The sequence below is a fragment of the Balaenoptera musculus genome, chromosome X (assembly GCF_009873245.2).
Source record: "Balaenoptera musculus isolate JJ_BM4_2016_0621 chromosome X, mBalMus1.pri.v3, whole genome shotgun sequence".
NCBI lineage: Eukaryota > Metazoa > Chordata > Mammalia > Artiodactyla > Balaenopteridae > Balaenoptera > Balaenoptera musculus.
Window position 1 is genome coordinate 7,143,066 of NC_045806.1, and position 13,644 is coordinate 7,156,709.

A 13,644-nucleotide genomic window follows, 5' to 3' on the forward strand; every position below is an offset into this window, starting at 1 on the left:
GGCCCGGGGGCGGACGGACGCGGCGGCGCCCATCCTGGCTCCCGTGCGGTTTCCCGGCGAGGCCCAAGGAGGTGGTGGAGCTGGAGAGAAGAGGGAGGAGCGCGCGGAGCAGGAGGGGAAGACGGAAGAACACTGAGCGGGGCTGGGGGGGTAGGAGCAGCCGGCTGGGGAGGAGGAGTAGAAGCAGCGGGCGGGGGTGGGGGCTGGGGGGCAGAGGAGCCAAGAGCCGAGGAGCCCCCAGGAGAGATTGGAGGCGGAGCAGCCAAGGGAGATTGAAGGGCTTGCAGCAAGCGGGGGAGGAGCCGCCGAGGGGATGGGGCGGGGCGGGGCCACAGGCGGGGCGGGGCCTGCGTAGCCCCGCCCCTACCGGGCGGCGCCGAAGAACGAAGATGGCCGGGCGCGCCGCGGGAACTGAGGGGCCGCCGGTAGCGGCTGAGGCAGCTCTGGGGCCGTGACTCCACGAGCGGCGGCGACTCGAGTGACCCAGGCGGCGCGGGCGGCAGCGCGCAGGGCCGGGCGGGCGGCGGGCGGCAGGCGGGCGCCGGTGCGCGGGCACCGGGCGGAGGATGCACCGGGCGCGGCGGGCGGCTCCCCGCGGCCGCCCCCGCGCCCCGGACGCCGGGCCTTAGTGCTGGCGGAGGAGGCGGCGCGCGTGGGGCGGCCGGGCGGCGGCGGGGCCCGCGCCGTCATGCCATGGCTGAGCGGCGGCCGGCGGCGGCGGCGGGGACAGCCGCGCGAGGCCCCGCGGGAGCCGCCTCAGCCCGCGCAGCCCCCGCGGGAGCCGCCGCCGCCCGCGCCCCCCGCCGCGGCCCCCGCGCCCCCCGCGCCCTCCGCGCCGCCACCCCCGCGGGCCCGGGAGAGCGCCGAGCTGCCGCTGCCCGCCGGCTGGGAGGAGGCGCGCGACTACGACGGCCGCGTCTTCTACATCGACCACAACACGCGCCAGACGTCGTGGATCGACCCCCGCGACCGGTAAGGGGGGCGCGGGCCCCGGCCAGGATTAGGGCGCCCCATACCTTGGGCCCAGGGAGAGGATCGAGGACCCGGGAGGCCTCCGGGTGTGGGCGAAGATCGTGAGCCCTCCGCGCCTGGCGAGGAGCCGGGCGCCCCCATCCCCGGACTCCTGGCCGAGGATCGAGGCGCCCCCTCTCCCGGCCTCGAGCCCCAGGAGTGCGGAATCCCCGGCCTCCACCGCGGGGCGGACACTCTTCCTTGGTTCCCTCACGTCACCCGCTGACCGACGCCTGGGAGCTGGGCGCCTGGAATTTCCTCTCCAGGGGCTGACGGATGGCCCTCTCTTCCTTTTTCCTCCGCGGTCTCGTCCATCCCTGTCGGGCCTCCGCGGCCCACCGCCCCCCGGCCGTGTCCCTACAGGCGCCCCCGACCTCGCGGTGGCCAGATGAGCTGTCATCTTGGAGCACAAACGTGCGCCCCAGCCTCGTGGTGTGGGTTCCTTGTCTGGCGGGCTGAGCCTAGTTTCCATTCGAAGACTGTGCCAGATGGGACACTTCAGGGATTCCCGATTCTTTGGAGTAACCATCAAACTTGTGATGGTTACTCTTTAGCGCCTTAAAAGTTGAGTTAAAATTCTGATTGAAAAAGCCTGTGTACTGCGGTCAGAATGGGCTATGATTAGACCCATATGCTTTTGGAATAAAGGGAAAACAAGAGTTGAATTTTAGGTTTCCTTTTTGTGCAAGATCCGAGTAGAGCGTTAAATTGTCTTATTATTCACGTAAATAAATCCTACGGAGTGAAAAACGGATGCTTCTAAAAGCACCACCAGATTACGATTAATTAAGTTCATGTAATGACTTCTTCGTTAACTTTTTGTTCGATTGTCTGTTGGTTTCAGTTGGTTCAGCTGCTTTTGGGGAGAGGCATTTTTTTGTGGAGTTGGAATTCTGTTGAAACCAAGGGATTACAGTGATTATCTGATATCTTGTCCTATCTGGAGCAACTTCTCTCCACACTGGGCCTGAGTGCCAGAAAGGAAATACTGCAAGCTTCCCAGTGATTTTGAGACTTGAAAAGGCCCAGCGTGGTGACAGGCTCCTGCTTCCTCCTACCTGCACTGGAAAGGCAGCGCTGCATGGCACTGGCGTTTGAAAATAAACCTTTGGGGAGGGAAGCTGCTAAATTATTGTTTGAAGATTTCTCTGGGTTCAGATAGGGAAAAACAAAGGAAGGCAAAAGGATCATGGTTCCCTAACATTCTCTTTGAACATGGCAAGCTTCTGGACTCAGAAACTTAGAGAGATTATAGCACAGTTTATTGGCTTAAAAAGATGCTCAGTTATTTTGAAAATCAGGTGAGATCATATGATAATTTTAACCAAAGGCTAGAGCCACAGCTGTCTGATCAAGCCTTGGATGGTTCTGGAGTTGGTAGAACTGCTTGGAATGTGGTGCCCTTTTATGCTGTATGTCTGTTAAAAATCCAAACAACTGGAAAATGAACCAATTAAAAAATACTGTTTTGCTTAGAAAAGGCAAAGACTCATTTTATGAGGGTAATATAAAACAGTTGTGGTTACGTTGGAGTGTGGATTCATGATGAAAAGTATAAATGTAAGAATTTCCATTTTAATGGTACAACCCAGGCCATAGGTGAGCAGACCCCACAGAAGACAGCTTGTAGAATCTCCCTTTCCATGTATTTCATACACATTTCCTATGTTCCTCTTTCCAGAAGTCTGTGTTATCGAATGACATTTTATACATCACTTACGTTACAGGTTTTTAAAAAGCCCTGTTTCTAATGCTAAAATTGTCGGTGGAGTGAACGAAAGTGGACATTTTACATTGTTTTGTAAAGTAAAAACGTGTACACTTTTATGAGACATTGTTTTCATAGTGAGTGAAAATTCAGCAGAGGACAGCTTGCACTTCAGCTCCCATAATACCTTGCCCGAAATATGTATGGAATGCTCAGCGAGCCACAGACATTTAAGTGGAGTCTACGGAAGGGTGTAAATGCTGTAATAGTCATTCTTCTTCTTTCACAACAGAACCCTGCCGATTTTTATAGGGGACCGGTTATCCTTTAAAGTTGTAATTGATTTTTATGATTTTTATGATATGGAAAAAACCGTGTGTCAGAGCACGCAGCATTTTCTCCATGTGCATCTGACAGTTAAAACCCTTTTTGAGTTGCATTTGATTCACACGACTGGAAAACGGTATTCAGAAAATGAGGACTTTCCCCAAACAGCTTCCAAATGGAGAACTGTCAGGAGAGGCAAAGAAATAGGTTTTTAAAGAAAATGAAATTATGGAGGAATAGATGAATGTAGTCAGTTAGGCGAAAATTGTTGCCGACTGAAAACATCATTTCCTATATAATTTATTAAACCTAATAGCATAAAATATGCTGCCGTAAGCAAGGTCACCGAGGGCCAAGGTTTGTAAACAAACTCTTCTAGAGTTTTATAGTAATTCCATTCAATGTTGTATTTAACAACATTGGGTCTTGCCAGCTCAGGGTGTGTTGGTGAATTATTGTAGCTGTACTTTCTTTTTCAAGTTACAACAAAGAGGTTGCAAACGTAAGGAGACATCTTTACAGATGTGGCTACAGATGTGTAAAAAAACAAATCTCAATAGTTTCAAAACAGAATTTCTTTAGTTGGAGTATGAACCCACCTTGGGTTTAAATTTACTACTTCTGCAGATCAGTACTGTGCATATAATTTTCGTAGTTTTCTGGGAATCATACCCAAAAACTTTGTTAAAAAATATAAAGTTGGGACTTCCCTGGCGGTCCAGTGGTTAAGACTCCTCGCTCCCAATGTAAGGGGCACGGGTTTGATCCCTGGTCGGGGAACGAAGAATCCCACATGCTGCATGGCGCGGCCAGATAAATAAATAAATAAATAAGATTAAAAATAAAGTTGATTCACCATTTTTGTGACTGGTAGTTTCTGTGGGTGAGTTGTGTGTGGTTTACATTAGTGACACATATGTGTTCCACATACATCAACTCAGAGTTCAATGGCCACTTTATAAAAAGGTATTTACCATTTAGGTGGATAATATGGGAAGAACTTTTGTGCCTCTTTTGGAAAAATTCAGTGCCTTTGACATGTATATGTCTGCTTCTTGCAGGGTTGTATTGATATTAACCTATAGGTGGACTGATCTGTTGAAACTTAGCGTTCTGTTTCCGATAGCTCAGTTGGGATTGCACATTACTGGAAATGCCAACCTCGAGCAGTTTGAGTGGTGGACCATGTCACATTTGAGATCAAAGCAGAGTATAAATGATCAAGATGGTGGTGGAAGGCCCAGATTATATCATGACAAAAGCTTTTAGGGATCCATTTGTTCACGAGATGGGGTTTGACCTGCGCCACGTGGAGAAATTCTGTGATATATTAAAAGTCTTTTGAACAGGCTGTTGCTTTAAGGGGAAAGCAATCCATGGTTCCGGAATTTGCCAGGTTGGAGCCCCACATAACAGGGCCAGATGGCATCATTGCTACCTTCTTGGAACCTTTATTCAGTGTTAATTAATAGGAGGTTTACTATATTTACCCCGCAGAGTCTATTTTGGGATTATATAAACTTTCTGATAAGCAAATAATGATTTTTCCATTTTTCATTCTTTAAGATTATAGGTAGTCTCTGTGTATACATGGGGGAGTGTCTTGCTTTTCAGGCTATAAGGAGTGGGCCTCTGTAAGAATCTTCTTCCATTTAGATGATCAACAACCACTTCTTGGTTTGTTCTCCGTCTAATATCTTTCTTTCTTTTCTTTTCTTTCTTTCTTTTTTTTTTTTTAAGAGGAGCGAATGGAAAAGTCATTCATTTCCAAAAATATCTCCCGGATGTTTGGAAATCTCTAAGTTTCCTTTTCTTCCCTTTCGCTCTGCTTTTGGAAGTGGAAACTGTGTTTCACCTCTGGTAGGTTCTAGTGCATAAACCCTTGGGTCAAGTGACATGTTAAAGGTCACCGGGTGAGCCCGGTGAGCTGCTTCTAGCCTGGGTCCTTTTGCTAATTGGCTGCCTTTCCAGTAAATTCAGTAAAATTAATCTGATGGAATAAAAGCAGAGCTAAATTTTCCTGAGTTCAGTTATTCCCATTCAAATCCAGTAAAATGAAGTAATAGTTATAGATTCTTGGCCTCCTGTGTGCTGGGATGGTGGATGGAGACCAAGTTTGTCTGGGAGGTGGGAGACACATAAAATGGAGACAGTGATGGTCACCAGGCACCATTATCAGGTGGTGATGGCTTCGGAGAAAAGGAGGAGGGCTCACTAGAGCCTGGGGGTTCTTTATCCTTGTCAGTCATCTCCTAGGTTGAGCGTTTCTCGTGCTTTCTCAGTGCTGGGGATGAGAAGGGGGAATGTGAGGAAAGTGCTGCGGAAGAGGAAGTGCTGGGTGTGTTTGGAATAAGAGAGCGAACCGTTCAGTTTGACTGACCCCGAGCCTTCGTGTAAGGCAGGTCAGGCTCGGGCAAGACCACGCGTAGCTTGAATCCTCCAGCTTTGTTCTTGGAAGAGCCAGGGCCGCTTCCTTCCAGCTCCTCATCTTGTATGTGAGGGCTGTAGCCAAGGCGTGCGTCCCACCGGCTGTGAGTTAGGACAGGGACTTGAGCTGAGTCTTCTGACCCTGATGCAGTGCTCTGTCACATACGCCACCCCACTGCCCAGTCCCTACTCAGTTTTAAGCATACTGCCTCTGTTCATTTGTTCATTCGATCACCCATTCATTCATTGAGTAACTGTTGCACAGCCTCTCCATCTCAGGCACGCTTGCGGGTTCAGGACTCCAGTGCTGAGCACCAGCAGACAGGTCCCTGCCTCCACGGGGCTCACACGGGCCCGTGTCCTCTTCCCTGAGGCCTCACCGTGCTGTTCCTGCCTCCTGTTCTCCCCGCTGGGATCCCTTGGGTCTTAGGACATACGTGGAGTGCTTATCGTGTGCCAGGCACTCTAGGCGCTTGGTGGATGCTCTCAGTGAAAGCCCACGAGGGCTGCAGGAGTTGTAGGTGGACAGGTGATGGAGCTGAGGCCAAGGGGGTTGACTTAGTAACCTCGCTTCCCAGAGCCAACGAGGAGGCGTCTGTCTGACTCCGGAGTTGAGCCCAAATCCACTACCTAACCTGACCTTCCCTTGGCTGGGTAACCGTGTGCCCCTTGTACTGTGTTATACCCACTGGTTACTTTTATCTTATATTCACTGTTGTTTGATATTTAACAGACACCTCCCCCCACCCCGCCCCCGATAGAATAATGGCCCTCCAAAGATGTCCATGTTCTAGTCTCCTAAACCTGTTAATAAGTTACCTTCCAACACAAATGGCATTTGTAGGTGGGATTAAGTTAAGAATCTTGAAATGAGGTGATCATCCTGGATTATCTGGGTGGGCTCAGTGTCATCAGAAGAATCCTTACAAGAGGGCAGCAGGAGGGTCAGAGTCAGAGAACAAGATGTGACAGCAGAAGCAGATGTTGGAGTCATGTGGCCGTGAGCTGAGGAATGCAGGCAGTTTCTAGAAGCTGGAACAGCCAAGGAGGTGTATTTTTCCAGAGCTTGCAGATGGAACACGGCCCTGCTGACACCTTGATTTTGGCAGAATGAAACTGATTTTTGACTTCTGACCTCCAGAACTGTGAGGTAATAAATGTGTGTTGTTTTAAGCCACCTGGTTTGTGGCAGTTTGTTACAGCAGCAGTAGGAAACCAATACACACCCCATGTGTTGTTCTCCCAGAGACGGTGGAAGCATGTGGTCAGCTTGGTGCAGTTGATAACAGCCACTCTCGCCGCTGTTTGTCGGGTGCTCAGGGGGACCGCGCCAGGCATTTTATAGCCGTTCTCTTGCTGGCTCCTCACACACTCCTAGGAGTCCTGCACCTTGTGGGTTGAGCTCGGAGTTTCACTCACGTTAGGCACCAAGTCTTATTTGTTGAGCTAGCCAAGCATGAGTGACGGACAGGGTGGAATTCTGAGAGGAGAGGCCAGTTGGAAATTGTCGGAGGTTTTCACAGATGCTGACGGGCCTGAGTTAGAGATATCTGGGGCACTAGGACTAGAAAAGTCAGGGATTATATCAGAGAAATTGCGAGGGAGACAAGTAGTGCACAGGACTTAGCTGATGCTTGAATTAAGGCAGGTGAAATCAGGAGCGGGGAGGGGAGGGTGCTGAAGGAATCTTTCTGACACCTTAGGAGTAGCTGGGACTCACCAGGGGCCAAGCTGAGGCCTCCTATTAACCCCACTCATAAGCCTTCACTGTTTTTGCCACCGTTGTTGTTGATGGTGTATGTTCAGTGAGTCGGTTACATAGAGAAACATGTGGAGTCATTCAACTTACTGTATTGCTGACAGGCAGTGTCCTAAGAGGTATCCAAACTGGGCAGGTGTTACTTTAGAGCAGGGTTTCTCTGCCCGGGTACTATTCATATTTGGGGGCGGGTAATTCTTTATTGTCGCGCTGTCCTGTGTAGCGTAGCATATTTCGCAGCATCCCTGGTCTCTACCTAGTGCCTGCCAGTAGCACACCCCGCCAAGTCATGACAACCAAAAGTGTCTTCAGACATTGCCAAGTGTCCTCTGGGGGCCTGATGGAGACCCGCTGAACTCCTTCTATCCACCTGGTTGCAGTGATTCACATTTAGGAGCTGAATTTGTTTCAAGCAGATTGGTGGTTACTAAGATGTTCCATAACAGGGGGTAAGACCACAGAGACCTGCTGTCTGTGTTTCCATGAAGAACGGATGTTAAACATATTTATGTGAAAAACCCTGAATTTACTAACCATGCAAATGGTAATACCAGTACATGAAACTTTGGGAAAGTAGTATGAATGTATTCTTCAATTTGTAGAATATTCTCAATCAATGGGTAGTTGCTGAATGTCAAGTGTATACAAGTGTATATGCAGTGGAACAGAAGAAAATGAATCTCGGGACTTCCTTGGTGGCACAGTGGTTAAGAATCCGCCTGCCAATGCAGGGGACACGGGTTCCAGCCCTGGTCCGGGAAGATCCCACATGCAGTGGAGCAGCTAAGCCCGTGCGCCACAACTACTGAGCCTGCACTCTAGGGCCTGCGAGCCACAACTACTGAGCCCACGTGGTGCAACTACTGAAGCCCGCATGCCTAGAGCCCATACTCCACAACAAGAGAAGCCACCACAATGAGAAGCCCGTGCACCACAGTGAAGAGTAACCCCTGCTCGCCGCAACTAGGGAAAGCCCGCGCACAGCAACGAAAACCCAACACAGCCGAAAAAAGAAAATGAATCTGTTAACACTTCAGTGTTCTGCAGTAACCCAGAGAGAGCTGGCCTGGCCTTCTGCGCGCGCACGTGTGCGCACGTGTGTACGTGTGTGTGTGTGTGTGTGTGTGTGTGTGTGAGAGAGAGAGAGAGAGAGAGAGAGACGGGGATCAGGTTGCCTGGGATGCCCCCAAGAGACATCCCCATCCCTCTGTGGACGAAGGAGCCACCGGGGAGAGGATGGCCTCTGCCTTTGCTCAGAAGCTCTAGAAAGACAGGGCAAGGGCATCCTGAAAAGTTGCTTGTGGAGCTGTGAAATCCTCAACATTTTCCATCTGGAGGGCCCTCTTTTTATTTCCTTAAAGCTCAAGGGGTTCAGGGCGGGAGAGGGAAAGAAGAAGGGAGCTGGCTGGGCCAACCCCTGGGGGACAAGCCCTGCAGTTCAGTGGGTGGGACATCGAGCCAGGCAGAGGTCTCCTGAGCGGCTCCTGTGTGCCAGCCTCAGTGCCGTCAGGAGATCGGGCACTGGCCCGGTGAGTGTGACATTTCCAGGCCGCCTGGAGCTCGGGCAGGACACCAGAGAGCCACCGCAGGAGGTGAGCTCCGTCCTGTGCAAAGGTGCCTGTCTCCAGCGTGGGGCAGCCCTCTAGTGTACGGGTCAACTGGGTTTGTCCTGAAAATTACCCCGGTTTTTAAAAATTGAGATCTGCTTCACATACCATAAAATGTGCCATTTTAAAGTGCCCTCTTTAGTGGTTTTTCGTACATTCACAAGGTTGTGCAACCATCACCACTGTCTAATTCCAGAACATTTCCATTGCCTCAAAAAGAAACCCTGTACCCTTTAGCAGTAACTCCCATCTCCCTCAGCTCCTGGCAACCACGAATCTGTTCTCTGTCTCTATAGATTTGTCTGTTCTAGACATTTCGTGTACATGGAGTCGTGCAACCTGTGGCCTTCTGCGTCTGGCTTATCTCACTCAGCATCATGTTTTCGAGATTTGTCCGAGTCGCAGTGTGGATCAGTGCTCCATTCCCTTTCGTTGCCAAATACTGTTCCCTGGCGGGGCTGCACCGCGTTTTGGAAGCCGCCCTGAAGCGCCCGCCCTGTCCAGGTGTCCTTGCAGAATCTAGGAAGTAGCTATGTCTTTAATTCCACGAGGTCAACTCCCAACCGTTTTACTCAGAGAAAAATGACCATTCATAGGTTTACAGTGTCAAGATATAAACACGACCTCGTGTACTCAGTGAAAAATACGAGGTCTCAGGCTGGCTGTGATCAGCTGTTGTGTGTCCTCGTTTGTCTGATGCTTGTTTTGGCTCCTTGAGAGCTAGGAGCGGGCTTCCGCACTGGGGTTGTGCACAGTGGAACTGGCCGGGGAGTTCAGGAATGCTGGCGCCTCCCCACATGGGCCAGGTAGCCCCGAGTTTTAAGCTCCCCTGGAGATTACAGTGTGTAGCCAAGAGTCACAGTTTTGTGCCAGGGCTAGTGGAAAAGTGAGATATAGGAGGTGCTGATGTTTAACAGAAGTGGAGATGGCAATCTTAACATCGTGAGACTTGGTGCGTTTATTAATTTTTCTCTGCAAATTGGACAAAGACGGTCATCTGTCTAATTTTGAAGGAGGAGAAGGTGCCCTCGTCCTGTGGCTCATTGCTAGCACGATGGCAGACCTTGCCTGGCAGGTCAGGGACAAGGCCAGGGTCACAGCCAGCCAGCTCGCTGGGCTCCAATCTCCAGGAGGGGGCCTGGCATTCAGAGGGCAGTTCAGAGATGGTCTGGCTGCAGGCCACCCGTGTTCGCACCCTCCCCTCCTTTCTCCTTTCTCCTTTCTCCTTTCTCCTTTCTCCTTTCTCCTTTCTCCTTTCTCCTTTCTCCTTTCTCCTTTCTCCTTTCTCCTTTCTCCTTCTGTCCGGAAATGCCCCTCGCACACACTGGCCTTTCTCTAAGAGAAAATTAAAGATTGTAAAGAGGGGGTGATGCTGTCCTGACAGTAGGCCCTTCTGAGGCCTGTTGTACTCATTTATGAAGCTTAATGCACTTCATGTGATTCATCAACTGATTGATGCAGCCAAAGGAGCGAGAAACTTAATAAAAATTAATTGTTCAACATCCTGGTGACCAAAGAGCTGCCTGATTGAGTGTTTCTTTGCAAGCAGCTGTGCTTCTCTCCTGCAGACCCCACTTTCCAGTCTCTGTTGGCGCTGTGCTCTGATGCACAGATGTGCGTGGTCCTGACGGTGGATGCCCTTTAACACGTTCAGACCCACAGGGACCTGGGGTGTTTATCTATTATACGGGAACCCATTGAAGCCTTCGTTCTTGCTTTACTAGAATGACACAATGTGGACGTATGCAGAACACAAGAAAATCCCTGCCTGCCCCTTCCCCGGGCAACCAGCATTATAATAGCTCGCTGTGTGGCCTGCTCGGCCCTTCTGTACACCTCTGCCGAAGTGTATGTGCAGAAGCCCGGATATTTGTTTTGGAAGTTTACATGAATGGGATCTTGCTATCAATTTTTTTTTCTGTGACTTGCCATTTCAGTTAACAATATGTCTAGGCACTCTTTCCACCGTCAGAATGTACAGATCTACCACCATTCTCTAAAAAACCTTGTTTTTATTGGGGTAAAAGTCACATAACAAAATAACTCATTTTAAAGTAAACAACTCAGTGGCATTTGGTACATTACCAGTGTTGTGCAACCACCGCTCTGTCCAGTTCCAAAACATTTCCATCACCCCAGAAGGAAACCCTGTGGTCATTGAGCAGTCACTCCCCGCTCCCTTCTCCACCCCCAGCCCTGGCAATTGCCAAACCGCCAATCTACTTTCTGTCTCTATGGATTTGCCTGTTCCAGGCATTTCATATAGGTGGAATTCTATATTCCGTATTTCATATCTCTATAACTGTATACAGATGGCCTTTTGTGTCAGGCTTCATTCACCTAGCCTAATGTTATTGAGGTTCATATATGTTGTAGGGATCTGGTTTTGTGCTTTTGCTTCTTGGTTTAATGCAGAGGACACACCATCATGGGATCCTAACTGAGGGCAGCCGTGCGAACTTTGCCCACGGGAGCAGCTGTCACCCTTCAAGAAAAATCAATTGAGGATCAAAGAAAAGAGATCAACTTAATTTAGCTTTTAGTTTGTTACTTTAAGAGAGAAGTATAAAATATTTCACATTTCTTTTTAAAATTAGGAACAGGTAGCCAAAAACGAATATATGGTAGGATTTTTATTAATCTAGATGCTTAGTCTGTGCCAGGTGCGATGGAGGGTAACACATAATTAATATCGCCTAGGCCTTTTCCTGAAGGGGATGAAAATGCAGCTGGGAAACCAAAAGAACCTACATGAAATAATAGGCCAACAGCGCAGCGGTTACCAGCCTGCTGCCGGGGGAGCAGGGGTGGCTGGTGGGGGAGATGGTCAGCTCTGAAGTCAGAAGATACAGAGGGTCCAGGTCCGCTCCTGCACCTGCACCTGCTGCACGCCACCACGCAAGTCCCCAGATTTCCTTGTGGCTGGATTTTCTTACATGTACGAGAAAACAATACTTGTTGTCAGTTGACGAACTGATGCTTGTTGAGTGTAAACTGTTTCCCAGATGTGATGACTGCCCCTGGGAGATCTTAGGACAGGGGTTGGCAAACAGCAGCCTACAAGCTGAATCCCGCTGGCCACCTGTTTTTATACAGCCTGCAAGATAAGAATGGGATTTTCATTTTTAAATGGTTGAAAAAGAATCAAAAGAAGAGTAGTATTTCATGAAAGTTATGGGGATTTCAAGTCTCAGTGTCCATAGATAAAGTTTTATTGGAGCACGGCCACAATCGTGCAATTAGTTATTGTCTTTGGCTGCTTTTGCGCTCTAAGGACAAAGTTGAGTCTCTGGACAGAGGCCATGTGGCCCGCAAAACTGGAGACATTTACTGTCTGGCTCTTTCCAGAAAACGTGTGCTGACCTCTGATCTTAGGAGAATACAGGGTCTATTCAAGGAAACTATTAGTCACTGGGGGTGGGGTAGATAGGGGCTGGGGTGGGGGACACAGGGTAAGAAGACCCCAGCGGGAAGTTTAACCAACTAGAGAGAAGGGGCTCAGAAAGATAAAACCCAGCGGGGGACCCTTTAGTCAAGGAACCCTCAATAGAGACTTCTCTCCTCCCCCTGAAAGGCTGCTGCATCTAACTGTCATAAGACAAGCAGGGAAAGTTAGATTAGATTATTTAAACAACATGCCAATTAAGACTACAGTTGAGGGATTTCCCTGGGGGTCCAGTGGTAAAGAATCCGCCTTATAATGCAAGGTCATGGGTTCGATCCCTGGTCGGGGAACTACGATCCCACATGCTGTGGGGCAACTAAGCCTGCGCGCCGCAACTACTGAGCCCTTGCGCCTCAACTAGAGCCCGTGTGCCCTGGAGCCTGCACGCCACAGCTAGAGAGAGAAAACCCACGCACCCCAACTCGAGAGAAGCCCGCGCACTGCAATGATAGATCCCTCACACCTCAACAAAGATCCCGCGTGCCACAACAAAGACCCGACACAGCCAAAAATAAATAAATAATGAATAAATCTTTAAAAAAAAAAAGACTACAGTCGACCCTTGAACAACTTGGGTTTGAACTGCATGGGTCCACCGGATTTTTTTCAGTAATAAATACTACAGCACAGAACTGTGGATACAGAAGAACTGTGGGTACAGAGGGCTGACTATAAGTTATATGCAGATTTTCGAGTTTCTGGTGGGTGGGCACCCCTAACCCCTCTGTTGTTCAAGGGTCAACTGTACTTTATAATAAGAAGACAGGAAAATAAGCACTTTTAGAATGATTTTCATTAAAAATACACAGTTAATTCTGGGGATCTAATGTACAGCATTATGATTATAGCTAATAGCACTGTATTGTATACTTGAAAATTGCTGAGAGTAGATCTTAAATGTTCTCACCACAAAAAAGAAACGGTAATTATATGATGTCACAGAGGTGTTAGCTAACTCTACTGTGGTAATCAGATTATTGCAATATATAAGTGTATCAAAATTAGCATGTTTGTGCACCTTAAATTTACACAGTGTTATATGTCAGTTATATCTGAATAATACTGAAAAAACTACACAGTTAAGAAGCTAAGGTTCAAAGGTACAAAACGTTTTAGTTCCTGGAAGAATTCGGGCATGGGACTCTCATTCTTTTGTGCTCCTAGGTAAACGAGGCTCCCCTCCCCCCACCTGTGCTTTATGAACTTGCGTGGTTTTTAAAGGCCAGTTACAGGAGTTGTGCATGTGCACATATGTATCTGCTCAGAGCTGCTCTCCACCTCTCCCTACAGACCTGGAGACACAGAAAGACCCCCTGGGACTGGTGTCACAGGGCAAACCCTTCATTAACCTGCTCCCCTT

At 49.2% G+C, this 13,644-nt stretch overlaps 1 protein-coding gene across 9 annotated transcripts in view; it reads left to right on the top strand.

The window, feature by feature from the left end:
- The first annotated feature begins 568 nt into the window (after positions 1-568).
- The window catches only part of WWC3 (WWC family member 3), a 130,929-nt gene continuing 117,853 nt past the window's right edge, over positions 569-13,644 (top strand). For 4 of the 9 annotated variants that reach the window (XR_005018320.1, XM_036839685.1, XM_036839684.1 and 1 more), the window contains exon 1: positions 782-972. Coding sequence is in view for 3 of the 9 variants with exons in the window: in XM_036839691.1 (XP_036695586.1) it covers positions 689-972 (284 nt within the window). In the remaining 6 variants the exon portion in view is untranslated. Of the gene's footprint in view, positions 973-13,644 lie in introns of all 9 variants that reach the window. The other 5 variants (XM_036839691.1, XM_036839690.1, XM_036839689.1 and 2 more) reach the window with 5 other exon arrangements.